Below are 19,264 nucleotides of genomic sequence, written 5' to 3'. Positions count from 1 at the left end.
GAGTTGTGAACTGATTCAGTTCTAGAGAGCAACTTGGAACTATGCTCAAAGGGTTTTAAAATTATGCATACCTTTTGATTCAGCAATATCACTACTAGGTCTATATCTGTAAAAGGTAAAAATTATGCTTAGACTGGATATTTAAGAGTTTTGGTCGCCAGGAATCAATTTTAACAATTCCAATTAAAGACCCAAGTCAGGATGACTTTTATGATAGTTTATTTACAAATAGAAAAAGTGTAAGTAGGGAAATATGAGAGAGAGAGAGAGAGAGAGAGAGAGAGAGAGAGAGAGAGAGAGAGAGAGAGAGAGTTATTATTCTGTCCTGGCCTGAAGGCTCAAACCAGGCAGGGCTTCAGAGGCCCCAACAAAGGGGGCACAGAGATTAATTAAACAAGGCTTCCACGAGGCCTCTTCTAAGACAAGAGGCCTCTTCGGAGAGGCTGGTGCCTCCAGAAACGCCAAGGAAAGGGAGTCAGCCTTAACTTACTCACGTGACAATTCAAAGGGAAGCAGTCTGAGGTCTCAACCTGATCTCCTCCAAGGCCAAGTTCAAAGGGCAAAATCCCCCTCATAGGAAGTTACTGTCATATTCAAAAGATAGTTCTTTTTGTCACTTCTTGCTTCCACCTCCAGTATTACATGGACGAATGGCAGCCTCAACCTTGTTTCGGACTGCTCAGGGGGCAGTCACTTGTTTTTGATTTGTCACTCACTAACACATGTGGGTCATAGACCTCCCCCCTCACCACTTAATTCTAAGTTGGATGGGGTGACATATTCCTGGTGGCTAAAGTCTAAAGAATGAATAAGGGTGAATTAATTCCATTTTCACATATCTCAAAGAAATTTTTTAAAAGAGAGAAAAGGACCCTTTTGTGCAAAAATATTTGTAGCAGCTCTTTTTGTGTTAGCAAAGAATTAGAAACTGAGAAGATATCCATCAATTGAGGAATGATTAAACAAGTGGTGGTATATGATTGTAATGGAATACTACCATGCTATAAGAAATGATGAGCAGGATGATTTCAGAAAAACCTGGAAAGACTTATATGAACTAATGCAAAGTGAAATGAGCAGAACATGGAGAACACTGTACCAAGTAACAGCAATATTATATGATGAACAACTGTGATTGACTTAGCTATTCTCAGCAATACAGAGATCCAAGACAATCCCAAAGGGTACTCATAATGAAAAATGCCATTTGCTCCAGAGAAAGAATTGATAAGAGTCTGAATACCAATTAAATACACTTTCACTTTCTTTTTTATTTAAAATTCTCTTGTACAAAATGACTAATATGGAAAAATGTGTTCATGATTGTGCATGTAAATTCCATATAAGATTGCTTGCTATTTCAGGGAGGGGGAGGGGGAAAAGGAGAAGAATCTGGAACCCAGATTTTTGAAAAAGAATGTTAAAAATTGTTTTTACATGTAACTAGGAAAAAATAAAATAACATTTTAGAGAAACAATAAGAAGTGAGATTTGATCTGAAGTCTTCCTGATCTGAGGTCTGTTCAACATTGCTCTTCCTTTCAATATCTTTAAATAATGCAAATATGAAATATATTATTCTTTTTACTGATTTCCATATGTGAATATTTTTAAAAGATTTACTCATTGTCATCTTTGAACCAAAGTTTATTTCATATTGCCTAGGTGCCAGCCAAAGTATATTGCTTGGGGAATGTGTCATTCCCCAAACTTTTCCTCCTGCCTTCTTCTTCCATCTCCCTTGGGCATGCCTGGAAGTTCTCCCCTGATAATCTTTGCCTTTCTTCAAGACATAGCTTATGTAGTCCCTGATCTTTCCAATTTTGTTGTTCTTTCTTTCTTTGAATCTTTTATAGGTTCACAAAATTTGATCCCTAGTGTTCTTTTTACCTTCAAATCACAGAATACTATGAACTTGAGGTCACTGGCTTACACAGGGTAGTTCTTATTGGTGCCAAAGAGAAACCCATTTACATTATACTCTCTCTCCAGTCTAGGGAAGTCTCTAGCATTAAGGGTTTGTGATACTGATGTAAAACTCAGGTTTTTTTCTACTCCGACCTCTATATGCATGTCCCTCAAAAGTGAAAGAGACAGAGACAGAGGGAGAGAGGGGCTGGGGAGGAGGAATTAATTTCCTTTGCCACTCACCATTTTCTTCCAGGCTTCTATCTCTTTCTTCACATGTGGGGAATCTGGGTCCAGACATTTTTTTATCCCATTCTCCAAAGTGACACTGACAAGAGAAATATCGAAATGAATCATTTCTTCTTGTCAAAGGACCTAAGAACTCATCATCACCACATTCTTTGACCTCTTGGTCACTAGAGTATCTGAGGCTCTTAAAAGCCATGATGCTATATTGCCAGAGATGTTAAGTGACTTGTCCAAAATCACCAAAGTGGACACTTACAGAGCTAGGAACGAAATCTTCTTATCCTAAATCTAGTGTTCTTTCCACTGTTCTGTGATATATTTTGTATTCCCTTATCTATGCCGTGATCCCTTACCTATCGCAGGAGTTATGTTCCAGAGACCCCTGCAACAGGTGAAAATCCATGAAGTAGCAGCATTATATTTATTTTGTTATTTATATTTTTTAAGGCTTTATAAATGCTTCCCACTCTCCTATAAACCTTTCCCACACTCTTATAAACACTGAGCCAGTCAGCACCCAGGATACAGAACACAGCGCTCTGGTTGGTCACCTTTTATTCCATCACCTAATAGTGTGCCCTGTATAATCTCATGTTGGCAAACTCGCCCTAAGTGTAGCAGGCTACTGCATTTCCATTCTGTACAGTACAGTATTCATCTGTGAAATCCTGTGATATAGAGAAAATTCCATGATACAGAATTAGATTTAAAAAAAAAAAAACCACGATATAGTGAAGCTGCAATAAGTGAACTGTGATATAGCAAGGGATGACTAGCAAACATTTATACAAACCTTAAAGTTTACAAAGTACTTTATAAATAGATTCTTATATTATCTTCATAATATCTTGAGCGTTATAACTATCACCCCCATTTTATAGATGAAGAAACAAAGGTTAAGTGAATTGCCCAGTCACATAGCCAATAAGTGCCTAAAGCTCCATTTGAACTCAGTGTCCTAACCACTGTACCACCTAACTGCTTTTTCTCTTTACCGGGGCCTAAACTCTTTAAAGATAAGGGCTGTTCATTTTCCTTTGTGTCTCCAGCACTTAACACAGTGCCTGGTGCTTAGTAGATACTTCATAAATACTCTGTTGGATCGATTTTAATTGGATTTTAATTGCCTCTCATAGGGCAAGATCGCTTGCTCTGACAGACTCAGTAAACATTTCTTTCTTTTATTTTAAACCCTTACCTTCTATCTTAGTATCAATTCTAAGAGGCAAGGGCTAGGAAATCAGATTAAGTGACTGGCCCAGGGTCATACTGTGTCTGAGGTCAGAACTAAAGCAAGGTCCTCTTGGCTCCAGGCTTGGCTCACTATCTGCTGTACTACCTAGCTTCCAACAGAAAGCATTTCTTAAGCACCCGCCACATACCAGGCACTGGAACTACTGGAAATGCCAAGAAAGGCCAAAGAATCCTTGCTCCCGAGGAGCTCACACTCTAGTGGGAGAGACAACATACCAACCACTATGTACAAACAAGCTAGGGACCTGGCAATAATCAACAATAACCTACCCTCAAGGGGATTTAGATCCTTAATGTTTCATTTCAAATAAAGTTACAACTGCTTCTACCTGCATTTTATTTTATTTTTTATCTTTATTTTATTTTAATAACAAATTTCTACATGAGTTTTCCAAAGTTATATGATTCATGTTGTCGCCCTCCCTTCTTCCTGCCCCACTCCCGGAGTTGACAAGTCATTCAATCTGCCACCTGCCATTTTTTCACTCACATGATCTCGGAGTTTTTACATGAAGGCCCTGGAGGAAACTGCTCCAGCTTTACTATGCTTTTCCTATATATGTTGGCACTGACATCAATGCAGGAACAGCGTCTTGATTTGGAGCTCCAGAATGCTAAGGAGGATAGACCAGACTCAGTGAATCACATTAGTTACTCTAGTCTATTGTCTCAATTAGAAATTCAGTCAAGATGATGAAATAGACTTTAAATAGAGAAGGTATATTAACCACATCACCACTAAAGTTACCTAATTTGAGAAGTAATCTTGGGGAGAAGAAAGAAAGAAAGAAAGAAAGAAAGAAAGAAAGAAAGAAAGAAAGAAACAAACAAACAAACAAACAAACAAACAAACAAACAAACAAACAAACAAACAAACAAACAAGCAAAGAAAGAAACAAAGAAAGAAGCAAAGAAAGAAACAAAGAAAGAAACAAAGAAAAAGAGAGAGAAAGAGAAAGGGAGAAAGAGAGAGAGGAGAGGAGAGAAGAGAAGAGGAGAGGAGAGGAGAAGAGAGGAGAGAGAGGGAGGGAAGGAAGGAAGGAAGGAAGGAAGGAAGGAAGGAAGCAAGGAAGCAAGGAAGCAAGGAAGCAAGGAAGCAAGGAAGCAAGGAAGGAAAGATATCTAGATCATATAACCTTCAAGTCTTGCAGGCCCACTGAATTCAGCGGAAGAGAATCGAAATTGGTTTGGTCAAAAGGCTAGACTTTTGACAACCAATCACAGTCTCCATCTTGCATTAATTAACATGCTTTTTATTGACATATTTTGTTTTACCTTTATTTCCAGTTCTATCCCTCCCCACTCCCATATACAGAAGTCATCTTTATAACAAAGAATTTTAAAAAAGGAAAAAAAATTAGATCAGCAAAAACAATCAACACATCAACCTTTCGGGCAACCCATGTGATATTCCCCAGCTCTGCAAAGAAGGGAGGGAGGAGCATTTTATCAACTCTTCTTTTTGGGTATTGGTATTCTTTGAAAGCACTATCACAAGTCATCTCTTATGAACCTCAAAACATTCATATAATGTAATAGCAACATTTAAACAAATTTTAAAGTTTACAAAACATTTTATAAGTAGCATCTCATTTTATCTTCACAATAACCTTGGGAGGTTTAATTCCCATTTTATAGATGGAGAAACAGAGGTTAAGTGACTTGCCCAAGGTCATAAGTAGGAGGCGACTAGGTGGCCAGGCCTAGAAACAGGAGGTTCTAGGTTCAAATCTGGCCTCAGACACTTCCTAGCTGTGTGACCCTGGGCAAGTCACTTAAACTCCATTGTCTAACCTTTACCACTCTTCTGCCTTTGAACCAGTACACAGTATTGATTCTAAGATGGAAGGGGAGGGCTTTATTTTTAAAAGTAGGGAGGCAGAGCTGGCAAAATCACTTCTATTTTATAGATTAAGATGCTGAGAAATCCAGAGGCCAAGTAGCTTGCCCAAATTCATACAATTAATAACAGAACAGGAAATACACATCCAGGGTTTTTGTTCCAAGCCTAGCGACAACAACAAACCTTTCTTTAAGAGTCCATTCCAGCAAGAGCACTGATCCCTAGCCTAAGAGGTAGGTGGCTTAGTGGCTAAAGCGCAGCCTGGAGTCAGGAAAACCAGAGTTCAGATCTGGCCTTAGACCCTTTTAGGCTTGTGCGACCCTGCATAAAACACTTAACTTCTTTCTGTCTGCCCAGTTTCTTCAGCTATAAAATAGGAATCATAATAATACCTGCCTCACAGAGTTGTGAAAATCAAGCAGTAATAGTACGCACCTCTCTCTCTCTCTCTCTCTCTCTCTCTCTCTCTCTCTCTCTCTCTCTCTCTCTCTTCCTAAAGAGTTTGGCAAATGAAACACCACATAGATAATGTACAATAGTATGTGATAGATGATATTATGTGATAATGCAGCAGAGTCTAATGTTCTCCCCCTAGACTAATCATAGAACTTGACATTGCAGCTAGCTATCCCTAATTAACTCAGGACAGTCAATAGTGATCAGAGTGAAGAAGCCTGAAACACCCCCTCTCACACAGCAGCATTCATTATAGATGCATGGTAGGCATTTAAATTGTACATTACCAAGTTTTACAGTAAATCACATCTTTGGTTTCAGTAATGAGAACTAAGCTAGTCAGTTCCCTTTTACCTTGAACTCCAGTCAGAGTCAGGAAGATGATTCCACAAAGGAAGACAATTTGATTGCTCTTCATGATGGCGTCTGTATTTCTCACAGGGGGAGCTTCAAGGCTGAAGAGTTTTCTCTTGTACTTCATATTTATCTTGTGAAGTTTTTTCTTTCCTTAACACTGATTGGCCATTTTTTTTAGGTGATCCAGCTAAATTTACCATATGTTTCATTATTGTAGGGGAAATCCTTAAGCACAGATCCAAGGGAATTTCTTCTGTGTACTCTAGTTCTCTTTCACATAAATGGGTAATTTCTAGTAAGAGAGGTGAGGTGAAACTAAATTGGAGAATTCTATGTTGTTCACTCTGGAAAGGAAGTACATTATATCTACTATAGCTATCATGCCACAGAATGTTTTGTGGGATAATATGTTTTTTATATTATGACTCCTGGGTAGATTGTGGACTGGATTGCATCTGAGAAATTTTAGCATGTTTTCCTATGCTTCTGCCTGAAACAAAGGTTTGTCTTTTACTGATTACATATAACAAATTTCCACACAAGTTTCCTAAATTATATGATTGAACTTATCCTTTCCCTTCCCAATCCTAGTCTTATCAGACAATTCAATCTGGGTTAAATCTATATTATAATACAAAACATATTCCCATATTGTTCGTTTTTGTAAGTGGTTAACCATATAAAACCAAATCCCCCAAACATAAACCCACATAAACAATTGAAAAATTGTGTGCTTTTATCTGCATTCTTACTCCAGCATTTATTTCTCTGGAGGCGGATAGCATTCTTTGTCATAAGTCCCTTTTTTTTTTCATTATTTCCCTTGATATTCTTGATCTTTTGTTCTTCCAAATGAACTTTGTTATAGTTTTTTTCTAATTTGGTAAAAAAGTTTCTTGGTAGTTTGACAGGTATGGCACTGAACAAGTAAATTAATTTGGGTAGGATTGTCATTTTTATTATGTTAGTTCATCATCCTACCCATGAACAATTAATGTTTTTCCAATTGTTTAGATCTAGTTTTAGTTGTGTGGAAAGTGTTTTGTAGTTATGTTCATATAATTTTTGGTTTGTCTTGCCAAATAGATTCCTAAATATTTTATATTATCTCAGGTGATTTTAAATGGAATTTCTCTTTCTAACTCTTGCTGCTGAGATATGTTGGAAATATATAGAAATGCTAATGGTTTTTGTGGGTTTATTTTGTATCCTGCAACTTTGCTAAAGTTGTTGATTATTTCCACTAGCTTTTTAGTTGATTCTCTAGGATGCTTTAAGTAGACCATCATATCATTTGCAAAGAGTGATAGTTTAGTCTCCTCATTGCCTTTTTTTTTTTAGTTTTTTTTTTAACCCTTAACTTCTGTGTATTGGCTCCTTGGTAGAAGAGTGGTAAGGGTGGGCAATGGGGGTCAAGTGACTTGCCCAGGGTCACACAGCTGGGAAGTGTCTGAGGCTGGATTTGAACCTAGGACCTCTTGTCTCTAGGACTGACTCTCAATCCACTGAGCTACCCAGCTGCCCCCTCATTGCCTTTTTTAATACCTTCAATTTATTTTTCTTCTCTGCTACTGCTAGTGTTTCTAGTACATGTTAAAAAATAGAGGTAATAATGGGCATTCTTGCTTCACTCCTGATCTTATTGGGAAGGCTTCTAATTTATCCCCATTGCATATAATGCTTGTTGATGGTTTTAGGTATATATTGTTTATTATTTTTAGGAAAGACTCTTCTATTCCTAATAGTTGTAGTGTTTTCAATAGGTATGAGTGTTGTATTTTGCCAAAGGCTATTTCTGCATCTATTGAGATAATCATGTGATTTCTGTTGGTTTGGTTGTTGATGTGGCCAATTATGTGGATGGTTTCCCTCATATTAAACCATCCCTTGCATTCCTGGTATAAATTTCACCTGATTATAGTGAATAATCCTCATGATCACTTGATGGGGTCTTTTTGCTAGTATTCTATTTAAGATTTTTGCATCCATGTTCATTAAGGAGATTGGTCTGTAGCTTTCTTTCTCTATTTTTTATCTACCTGGCTTTGGAATTAGTACCATAGTTGTGTCATTAAGGGAATTTGGTAGAACTCCTTCTTTGCTTATATTGTCAAATAGTTTGTAAAGTATTGGGATTCGTTGTTTTTTAAATGTTTGATAAAATTCACTGGGGATTTTTACTTAGGGAGTTCTTTGATGGCTTGTTCAATTTCTTTTTCTGATATGGGATTATTTAAATATTCCATTTCTCCTTCTGTTAATCTAGGCAATTTATATTTTTGCAAATAATCATTCATATCACCTAGATTGCCAAATTTATTGCCATATAATTGAGCAAAATAGTTCTTAATAATTACCTTAATTTCCTCTTCATTAGAGGTTATTCTGCCCTTTTCATTTTTGATACTGTTAATTTGGTTTTCTTCTTTCCTTTTTTTTATTAGATTCATCAGTACTCTATTTTATTTGTTTTTTCAAAGTACCAGCTTCTAGTATTATTTAATAATTCAACAGTTCTTTCACTTTCAATTTTATTAATTTCTCCTCTAATTTTTAGGAGCTATATTTTAAATGCTACTACTATTAGTACCATTCTTTACAAGCCTCCTTGAGGGACCGTCTGGTAGACACTGACTGAGCATACCCAAGAGGCTCCCAGAGGATCAGTTAGGGGTAGGGCCACAGACCAGGAGGAAGGTGTCAGTTGGGTTAGGCCAAATGAGCATGCTTAGAAGCACCGCAGGAGGCAAGTGTCAGTCCCTAACTGGCAGACTGAGCATGCCCAGAAGGGATCCTGGAGGCAAGTGTCAGTTACTTAGACAGACTGAGCATGCCCAGAACGGATCCAGGCGCTAAATGCCAGATAGAGGCTGAGTGAGCATGCCCAGAAGGCATCCAGGGGGCAAGGCTAATTAAGCATCCCCGAAAGTGGTCCAGGAAGTTTCCAGAAGCTTGAGGCGGGTGACAAGAGGCAAGAACCAAGCCAGGCCATTCTTCCGTATACTCTGCAGGGCAAGGACCAGGGAGAGGTGTGCTGAAGGTACTAAAGGCCTAGGGGCAGAGGCCGCTCCCTGGCCTCATCCATTCTCTCCCGTCTCCCCCTTCCTCCACCTGTGGGAAGGACAGATGGGGCCTTCCAGCAGGCAGTGGGTGGGCAGAGCAAGTGAGCAGTTGGGTCAAAGTTGGGGTTTGTTTATTTGTACATAAATAAATGGGGTATAGAGCCTGGCCTAGATCCACCACCCCTGTTGATGTGTGGATTGGTTTTGCACAACTACCTTTTCCCCATTTGTTAGAGGAGATGACTCTCCCGGTAGGGGAAGGACTAAGAACCCTATTTGAAAGGGAAGATTTTTTTGAAAGCCCTATTTGAAAAGAAAAAGCAAATTTAAAAACAGCAACAACAACTACAACAAAAACACTTGTGGAGTGGATGAATATGTGTAATGGATTAGGAAGTAGTGGGTGATTGTAACTAAACTTGGGCTGCTCAGAGGCATTTGGCCAGCCTTCTAAGATTTGAGGGGAAGATGCCATCCTAGTGAGCAACTCCCCAGAGAAGAATGGCAGTCTTTCAGGAAGCCCTCTTCCTTCCCTGGCCCTGGAGATCTAACTGTTCTTCCTGTTTCTGTTGTTGAATCAGCAACAAATGGGGGTTAAAATAGGCTCCAAGTCTAGCCAAAGGTACTGTTTCTGATTTGAAAATGTCTTGCTGAGTGGATTGAAGGAATGTGTATAGCTAGGGGTTTTCTGGGAAAAGAAATTAGATATTAAGAAAGTTTTATATCTACTTCTTAAAAGTCTTAAGAACATGGATAAAGGAATACATGGTTGGTTGGTTGTTTTTTTTAATAAATGAGTTATGGAGATCTACAGATCCCCAATTTCTCTAGTTGATGGTTCCCTCTGCTAGGGTTAGTTGTGTTCTACCCATCTCCTTCGAAGTCTACTGGAGGCAGAAAGTGGGGGGTTGAAACTAGTATGCTTTGTTCCTTATGCCAAATGCCGTAAATTTTCCTTCATAGTAGATTTGGAGTAACCTGAAAGCTACTGAAGAGACTCAGCCTTATACTATCATGGGTTCATAGATTCATATGAAGCATAAATAATTAATTCCAGTGGTTCCTAGGAACTTCAAATCAGCACTGGCTCTTCCCCCCCCCCCACTCCTATAGCTACCATTTTATTTCAAGACCTCTTCATCTCTCTCCTAGATCACTGAAACAGCCTCCTGCTCTCAGGTCTCTTCTTGATCTAGTCTGTTTTCCATATGGCTGTCACAGGGATTTTCTTTCAGCACAGATTTGGCCAAGTCACCACCCCCCTGAAAAAAACAAAATTAGTCACTCCCTATTTTCCCTAGGATAAAATATCCTATTTTCCCTAGGATAAAATATCTCATTTGTTTGGCTTTTAGAACCTTTTACAACATGACTCCTAACTCTTTGATTTCCACTTCCTTGCATATTGCTTCCCCCTTCTCTATTCTGTGATCTAGCCAAATCATTTTCCATTGTACCCCATCTTCTGTGCCAAGTACTAAGTCTCCTGTCCCCTTCTCACCACCACTTCAGAGGATCCTTGTTTTTCTTTAAGACTCAACTCAAGCACCAGCTTTTGCCTAAATTCTTTCTGACTGGAATTTTCCCCACCCTCCTCCCCTCATTTGCCCAGTATTATTCTTCCTAGTTATCTTCTATTTATCTACCTTATGTTTTTTTTTTCTTTATAGTTATCTTATATATCACTTATACCAGTGATTCCCAAAGTGGGTGCCACTGCCTCCTGGTGGGTGCTGCAGCAATCCAAGGGAGTGGTGATGGCCACAGGTGCATTTGGGGGTGGTGAATAACTTAAGGGGGTGGTGATAGTATGTGATGGGGCACTAAGTAATATTTTTTCTGGAAAGGGGGCGGTAGGCCAAAAATGTTTGGGAACCACTGATTTATACTTATATATTCTGTTAGAATATCAATTTATTGAGAGCAGAAATTGTTGCATTCTTTGTGCTCATACTCATAGGGCAGTGTACAATGCCTGACATTTTAGTAGTGGCTTAATAAACATTTTTGTTGACCTAGGTCTCTGAGTTCAAGCCTGATTCTATATCATCTTCCAATTTCCAGTAGGTCCAGGACGACTGAGAGCTGGAATGTACTTAATAGAATTATTCTTCTAAATGAGATACCTTATGGCTCACCTAGTCTTGTCTTACAGGGTATCCTTAGGACTGAGCTGGAATTCTAGCAATAGAAAGCTTGATATAATCAAAAGGGTATTAGCTTGGGAGTCTCCTGACAGACTTCAACCCCAACTTTACCACTAGCAATCTGGGTGACCTTGGACAGGATTGTTTGATTTCTGAGACTCTTAGTGTGTTCATTTGTATGTTGGATTAGACAATATAGAATAATAGCTGACATGTTTATCTAGAGAGGTTCAAGTTTCATAAAGTGTTTTACATCTGATAGCAGTATTGTGGTAGAGATTATTTTATCACATTTTACAATGAGACACTGAGGCTCAAAAATTAGTCAGAAGTCAAACCTAGATCTGTCCTGGCCCTAATTTAGGGGTAGCTGGTGATTCAGTGTGGATAGAGTTGGGCCTGGGGTCAGGAAGGGTTGTGTTCAAATCCAATCCCTTAATTTAAGCTTGAGTTAAACTTAACTACTCGTGTAACTTTGGGCAAATCTCTTAAACTTTACCTCAGTTTCCTCATCTGCAAAATGGGGATAATAATAGCATCTACCTCCCAGGCTTGTTTTGAAGATCAAATGAGATGTTTGCAAAGTTCCTAGCATATAGTAGACACTATAAATGCTAGCTATTATTATTATTATTCATTTGAGTGAGTGCTCTTTTTTAAATATGCAGTTTCTTTTAAGGAGCCCCTTAACTATAAAACTCTTTATTTTTGGGTAACAGATATAATTTCATTTCTAGGGCCATTTGCTTGCTTGAACACAGCTTGATACTACATTTCTTTTCAGGCTCTATTCTTTCTATTCTTCTATAATTTGAAGTTCAGAGGAGGAATTTCCCCTCTCTCCTAGGGAGAGGAGAGAGGATGAAGAAGAAGGCATCTCTAATTTAAATTGTATGTTTTACATGATAGACTGACCCCCTTTTTTCTGTCATATAAGGAAAGAACATTTCCCTTCTTTATTCTTGTGATTTGCAGACATGGCTTTGTCTGTCAAAATGAAACTTGTTAGCCTGTTTGAGTTTCTCAGAATGGACTTCCCCTTCTTTCATCAGCTCCTACTGTGAATAGAGCAGAGCATGATGACAAGAAAGGACTTGATTTCCTGAAAATCACTGAAGGTCCTTATGCAATCTTTATTTCATTCCTTTCCTTTCACTTTCCTGTTCACATTTTTCTCTTGCCTGACTATTCTTCATAGGTTGGCTGTCATCCAGCTCATTGTAATACTGGAAGTATGTTTCAGATCCTTGTCTGCAGGCAGCTCAGATGCCCTTGAGAAAGGAAGTTGCTCTTTGACCAGCTTTACATGTGATCTCTTAGTTTACATTTTTTTCATTGGGTTGGTAAACCGTTTAAAATCCTTGAACAGTTGGCTTCCTCTGGTAGAGACGGGATTCCAAAGGTCAGCTGTGGGCAAATACTAATTACAATATATGCACACCAGGATCTGTTGCCTTTGGAAAATCAGACTTGTCCATTTGTATCATAACTCCCCCATTAGAATGTGAGCTCCATGAGGGCAGGGGCTTGTCTGTTCTATTTTTATCCATTATCAATATCATCATTACTAGAACAGCTTGGAGAGATCAGAAAAGGCTTCTTGTAGAAGGTGTTGCTTGAACAGAGTTTTAAAGCAATAGGTAGAGAGAAGTGAGGTAAGAGTACAGATATGGATTGTGTTTCTACTGCTTTTCTAAAAACTTGAATAAGGTCAGATGCTGGATGTCCCATTAACATGTTTTTAAAGTATAAGACAAATTAGGTGACCGGGATTTTGGCTGACCCATAAGAATGGGGTATCACCTTAGTTTATGATACAATTCAAGGAAAGGGCATTAGCCAGAGATATCCAATTTCTGACACTTTAAAATAAAAGGAAAAACTTCTAAATACACTCAACATGTAATAGGCACTTTAACAAAAAGGTAAAGTTGAGAAAATGAAATACATATACCTTTAAATCTTTTTATGATTTAAAATAGCTATTTCTAAGGATAGAGATATGCTTGGTATAATTAGAAATCTGAACGTTTGTGGTCTATTTTTCTTGCTCCAATTCACAAACTCTTACACAATTACTTTTGGAATATTTCAACAGGGTAATAGAGTTTATTTATCTGGAATCCCTTGATAAATATCTAGTACCCACTTGAGTGCATGTACTCAAGTTGAGAACCCCTAGCCTAGCAGGTCACAGCCTGAGAATATCTAAATTCTGAACCCTAGCTCTGTCAGTTCTTTAAGATTTGTGCTTCCATATAGTACTTTGCAGTAGCAGGGACATCAAGTATACTCAGGAAGATAACTTTTTTGGAAATGAGTATAGTAATAAATACCTGATGAGACTTTACACTCTGGCTTGTGTATTTTCTAAAAGTATCATGTGGTAATGATGATCCTTACCTATAGACAGACCCATTCAGAAGATACAACAAACTCATGAATGCCAAGTTAGGTAAACGTCTATTCAAAATGACTCAAATATCACCACAAAATAAGGAATCACCAAAGTTTCTGTAGCTAATTAGGTTCTTTTTTCAAAGTAGCCAATTGATTATTGTGATTGGTGATTACTTTTTTTTTTAGAAGAATTAAACTCTAGAAACAGTCAGGGCTTAACTTCTGAATATATAGGATGGCTTCATCCAGGTTAAAACCTTGTCAGCAACAGGAAGAGTTTAGGTCTTCAGTTGTGGACAGGAGCTGTTCAAGACCTTTGAAAAATAGAGGAAGGAGTAAAAATATAAGATGCTGTATTTAGTTTCTTATCTAGGCTCTGATTTGGCACATAATAATTCAGTTGCCTGTGGGTCTGGGGCCCCAGACTGGAAGGAAATGTTAGGTTGAAAGGTTTTTTTGCTACCATGTGATCACAGTGGATTAATTGGATTTTCCAAGTTTGCAAATAAGTTATAAAAGTTTGCTAGTCATTTTGTTGAGTCTGGGCTTTGCTACAGATAGGTATTCAGTTTCTGATTTTTAATGTCGTAACTGACTTCACAGAAATGGGAATTAGTAGTAATTATCTAATTCCAAATCTAGTTAAGGGCAAGTTAATAGGTTTGCTGGCAGTGTGTGTTGTAAGGATGGCAACATTCCTGTCTATTTACTAGTGTGTTGAGAATATAAGCCTCTAAGCCTCCTACTAAGTCACCCCCTAAGGTCATCCTGCAAGAAAAAAAAGAACCCAGAGTAGCCCAGGACTGAAAATAAGCCACATGCAGTTTTATCCCAGTGAATCTGTTCTAAAGTAAGTACTTCTAGTGGTTTCCTGGAGAGGATTCCCCTCTAAAACAGCAAACTTACCTTGTCTTTTTAATGGTTTTCAGTATAATCTTCATGGTTGGGGTATCAGGATTCAGACATATTTGCTCCTTCCCATCCTTCATTATGCCTCTATAGTGATTAAACCACAGTGAAGAATTTTTAAAATTCTATCAGTGATAATGATGGGACTGTAACCTATATGGGACTATAAGCAATAATGGGACTAATCAAACCCTAGGCTTTGTGGGCACTCCCCAGAAAAATCTCAGGTCAGGCCCTGTCCCCTACTTTCTGGAATGATCTTAAATGAGTCCCTAAACTTGCCTGTGCTGCAGTGTCTTCATTTGTGAAATAATGGCAATATTGACTTCGGTAATAAAAAGCATGTTACAAGTAAGCAAGACTTTTTTCAGCAAAAGAATCCTCATCTCCTTAGCCTTCCTCAGTATGTTCTTTCCTTTCTGAGTCTTCTCTTCATAAGAACTAAACATGAGAAGGCCTAGGAAAGGCCTGGGTAGCAACATCCTGGAGATTTGGAGAGAAATCTGTTGGGTGTAGGTGTGGGTATGTTTTCCCTCCTTGAATAACTTCTGTAGCACATTTATCTGTGTCCTATCATAATAGTTCACATTTCACTTTATTAAGGCCCCTTTCCTCCTGAAAATCTTCATTGTTACCTTCTGCCTTTCAGCTAGGAAAAAAGAAGTAGAAATAGACATTCATTTTAGAGAAAAAGTAGATTTTACCTTAATAAATTAAAATGGAAAATAACTTAATTCATTTAGATATTTTGGTGACTTTTTTAGGACAGTTTGATTCACATCTTAGCCATTGTCAAAAGTGAGCCATATTGTTTTCCTTTTTCCTTATAGAAAGTTCACAAGTGGACCTTCATTGATCTTCTTCTAGATTATTTAGTGAAATGCTTGATTTAATCCACATTCCTGGGGAACAAACCTATTTACTATATAAACAAACTATATTTACTATAGAAAACATATGTTTTCTAGGGGCAAAAGGGTATGGTGGTCTTGAAATCAGGAAGATATGGGTTTAAATTCTACCACATTCATGGATAGTTACTTTAGCCTCTCTGTCTTAGTTGCCTCACTTATAAAATCAAGGTTAAGCCCCTATAATACTTATCTCCCAAGTTTATTGTAAGGAGTGATCAAGTGAAATAATATAAGTAATGTGCTTTGCAAACCTTAAGGTGCTCTGTAACAATAATAAAAGCTAGCATTTATTTACTAGCAGCTATCGAAATGGCAATTACTATTTTTACTCACATGATCTCAGGGCGTGGACACGAAGCACTGGGGAAAATCACCTCAAGTTTCTCAAAGGATTTTAGGCTAGGAATACTCTTAGTAGCTTGCAGGCATTGACAGCCGGTGGTGGTTGATTGGGCCACTGTAGAAAACAGCCAGAGTAGGAAGGTTAATATGATATTCAAGTTAAAGGGTTTATTCATTGAAAGACAATGGATCTGGTATAAAGGCTTCTCCCTCACCACCATGTCAGATAACACCAATTCCAGCCCCAGAAATATTCAAGATCTGCTAGCAGAGAAGCCTCTGAAGGAGTTACATTCTAGAGGAAGGAAGAGTAACATTAACACCATAGGGTTCTGGTTTATTGGAATATAGATGGAGAGCTGGAAAGGACCTTTGAGGTCTTCAAATTCAATCATTTGAGGGTTTAGTCCCTGACTAAGGGGCTGCGCTTTCCCTAATAGGTTATAACTATTTAAAAATGAGCAGAAATGGCCAGATAAAAAGGGCCTCATTCTCTTCAAATTCCAGTTCTAATTCAACCACTAATTTTCCAACTAGTGCAGCTTGCTTCAGACCCCAGTCTTAAATTAATCGAACCAGCTAACCCCTACCTTGCAGCTTGATTCTGTCTGGATCCTAATTTGGGTCTGTTGTCACTCTTAGTGTGTCCCCTGCTTTTGTTAATTATATCTATGGCCTTGCCCTTTACCATAACCCTGTTGCTTAACAACTTTCCTGGACCTGACTTCTGCCCAGTGACAAAACCTCAGCCTGACTTGTCTAACATACCCTTGCCCAGATTCTAATCTCTGTTTTTCTGACTCCACGTCTCTAATTCCTATGCTATGACCCTCCTAAAAATATTGTCTGTTTGATTTATGATTTTGATTAGAAATCACAAAAACATACTTTTTGTCTTTTCATAAAAGCTCTAGGTATAAAAGGTACAAAATTTCTAGTATATAGTAATTATTTGAAGCTAAAAAGATTGGGCTAATTAAATTACATCTCATCATTGAAAGCAATTGTTTGACTAAGGATCCTTTTCTGTTGTACTTTAATAAATCACTTAAACTTTAAACTGTGTGATAAGAGACCTAGAAGATGTGGTTTCTTGTCTACATCCTTAGCAATACTAATAGTATTCAATAAGTATACTATCTTTGACTTAAAAAATGAGTATAACTGTGTTTCTTACCTTGAGCTTTAAACAAAGCTAGCAAGATGTTGCAGAGGAGGATGATAACATTTCGGTTCATGGTAACAAGAATTGATGATACCCAAATCTGAGGGACTGAGAAATTTCTGAGTGAACATGCTGTTAGCACTCAGTGTTTATTTGCTAAGGTTCTTTTCCCTCCTTAATTCTGATTAGTCAGTATGACAGTTTACTCAGCAAAAAATAGTCTGTGACTAAGAGAGGTCTCAGGTTACATACAGAATAGTGGGGCTATTATTTTTTATTAGATGCTTTTTATTCATGAATACTCTTATTTTTCCCATAAAAGAATATATTTTGTTTTACATTCTCTGGTTCTAGAAACTACTATATGCAGAAATAAATATTTATAATTTTTATTTTTATCCCACTCTTCTTCCCTTTGTCCTCCCTCTACCCTCAACACATAAAAGAATAATCATCTACTTATTAAGTGCCAGACACAATGCAAGAGACTAGGAATACAAATACAAAGAATGAAATATTCCTACTTGAAAAACGTTTACATTCTAATGGCGAGACAAGTATATATAATGTGTGTATATGTATATGTATCATAAATATAAGGTTAGTAAATACAGAGAGAAACAAAATAATTATGGTCATTTGGGAGAGAGTTCACTAATGGTTGTGGGGATTAGAAAAGATTTTTAAGTTTTTTTGTCCTAGAGTCAAAAGAAAGCCTCTAGAGTTGAATATGGGAGTCATATGGTTAGGTCTGTGCTTAAGAAAAATTACATTGGTAGCAATGTATGGCATAGAATGGAGTGGGAAAATGAGAGACTTGAGGTAGGGAGCATGGATTAATTCTCTATTTAAAAAACCCTTAATATTTTATTCCTTTACTGGATCCATGGATCTCATTATGGTTGATACCCTTTTCAGTGCCATAGCAATAACTACCATTTATTTAAAAATATGCCAAACACGAAGAATATAAATACAGAAACAAGTTAGTCCCTTCCCTTGAGGTCAAGAAGCTTAAAATCTAAGACTACATAGAGTAATAAATGTATGTATCTGTATATATACACACATATATACACACATGCATGTACACAATCTACTTTTGGTCAGGAGGATTTTAAGAGACAGGTAAAGGAAGGAAACCTTTTTTTAAAATAATATTTTATTTTTCCTCAATTACATGTAAAAACAATTTTTACATTCATTAAAAAATTTTTTTTCAATTCCAGATACTTTCTGTCTCTCACTCATCCCTCTTCCCTGAGACAGTAAGCAAACTGATATAGATTTTATATATAAAATCATGAAAAACATTTTTCTGTATTAGTCATTTTTGTAGAAGAGATCCCAAATGGAAAAAAAAAAGAAAAGAAAGAAAATGAAATATAGTATGTTTCAGTCCACATTCATACTCCATTGGTTATTTCTCTGAAGGCAGATGGCAATTTTCATTATGGATTTTCTTGGATCACTACATTGCTGAAAATAAACTAAGTCATTCATCAAAATCATTCTTGTTCATCAAAAAAATATTGCTGTCACTGTGTATAGTGTTTTTCTAATTCTGCTCTCTTCACTTTGAATCAGTTCATGTAAGTCTGTCCAGATTTAGAAAGGTTAACATTTTGAGGAATAGTTTATTTCTCTCCAAAAGTTACAGAAGTAGAAGGTGGCATGTTGAATATAGCAAATAGACTAACTTAACTTGAAAGACATGATTGAATATGCAGATTTTAAACAATCCATGCCTTCTTGTGTTATATAGCTCTTCTGTGCTGTCCTTCAGTTCTGTTAATGGTAAATATTTACTAGATATCACTATAGCACAAAGATTGCCCATTCTTTGTCTCTTATTCTTACCAATATGACTGATCCATCTTTTTCCTTTTGGCCTTGGTGAGGGGAAAGGGCCACATTGTCATCAGAGATATAAGCAAAGGACAGGATCTTGTTGGATTATGTCACTTCAACAAGCATTTATCATTTACTACATGCCAGGCAATCTGCTTAGTGCTGAACAGCAAAAATAAGCAATGTCCACAACCCAAAACAAAACAAAAAACCAAGATAAATTGGAGATTATCTCAGTGGAAAGGTTGAAATAAAGGAAGACCAGGAAAGGCTTTTGCAGAAGGTGGTACTTTAATTGAGACTTGAAGGAAATCCTAGAAGCCAGGAGGGCTGAGATAAGGAAGGAGAATTCCTAGAAAAGATGGTATAGGATTTGAGATATAGAGAGGAGGGGGGCTCATGACAAA

The 19,264-nt window shown here is 37.4% G+C and overlaps 2 protein-coding genes across 2 annotated transcripts in view; both read right to left on the bottom strand.

The window, feature by feature from the left end:
• CXCL9 (C-X-C motif chemokine ligand 9) overlaps positions 1-6,139 on the bottom strand; it is a 12,815-nt gene extending 6,676 nt beyond the window's left edge. Inside the window, exons 1-3 of the mRNA XM_044681505.1 lie at positions 6,065-6,139; positions 3,902-4,025; positions 2,152-2,236 (exon numbers count right to left, since the gene is read on the bottom strand). Of these exons, the coding sequence (XP_044537440.1) occupies positions 2,152-2,236; positions 3,902-4,025; positions 6,065-6,128 (273 nt within the window). The 5' untranslated portion in view covers positions 6,129-6,139. The remainder of the gene's footprint in view (positions 1-2,151; positions 2,237-3,901; positions 4,026-6,064) is intronic.
• Positions 6,140-13,509: 7,370 nt separating this feature from the next.
• On the bottom strand, positions 13,510-17,129 carry LOC123252113 (C-X-C motif chemokine 10-like). The gene is made up of 4 exons (XM_044681489.1): positions 17,019-17,129; positions 15,833-15,956; positions 14,583-14,672; positions 13,510-13,990 (listed from the first exon to the last, which is right to left on the bottom strand). The coding sequence occupies exons 1-4, from the start codon at positions 17,077-17,079 to the stop codon at positions 13,984-13,986; spliced, it is 282 nt and encodes a 93-aa protein (XP_044537424.1). The 5' UTR covers positions 17,080-17,129; the 3' UTR covers positions 13,510-13,983.
• Positions 17,130-19,264: the final 2,135 nt, after the last annotated feature.

This window comes from Gracilinanus agilis, chromosome 6 (genome assembly GCF_016433145.1).
Source record: "Gracilinanus agilis isolate LMUSP501 chromosome 6, AgileGrace, whole genome shotgun sequence".
Taxonomy (NCBI): Eukaryota; Metazoa; Chordata; class Mammalia; order Didelphimorphia; family Didelphidae; genus Gracilinanus; species Gracilinanus agilis.
Note: the sequence above shows the minus strand (reverse complement) of the source record. Positions and strands in the feature narration are given on the sequence as shown.

Excerpts from the sequence above, each read along its gene's own strand:
- LOC123252113 (XM_044681489.1), bottom strand. The coding sequence starts at position 17,079 with ATGAACCGAAATGTTATCATCCTCCTCTGCAACATCTTGCTAGCTTTG. Across the intron at positions 15,957-17,018 it reads AGCTTTGTTTAAAGCTCAAG|TGGCCCAATCAACCACCACC; the intron begins GTAAGAAACACA and ends TGTTTTCTACAG. Across the intron at positions 14,673-15,832 it reads TGTCCACGCCCTGAGATCAT|AGGCATAATGAAGGATGGGA; the intron begins GTGAGTAAAAAT and ends TAATCACTATAG.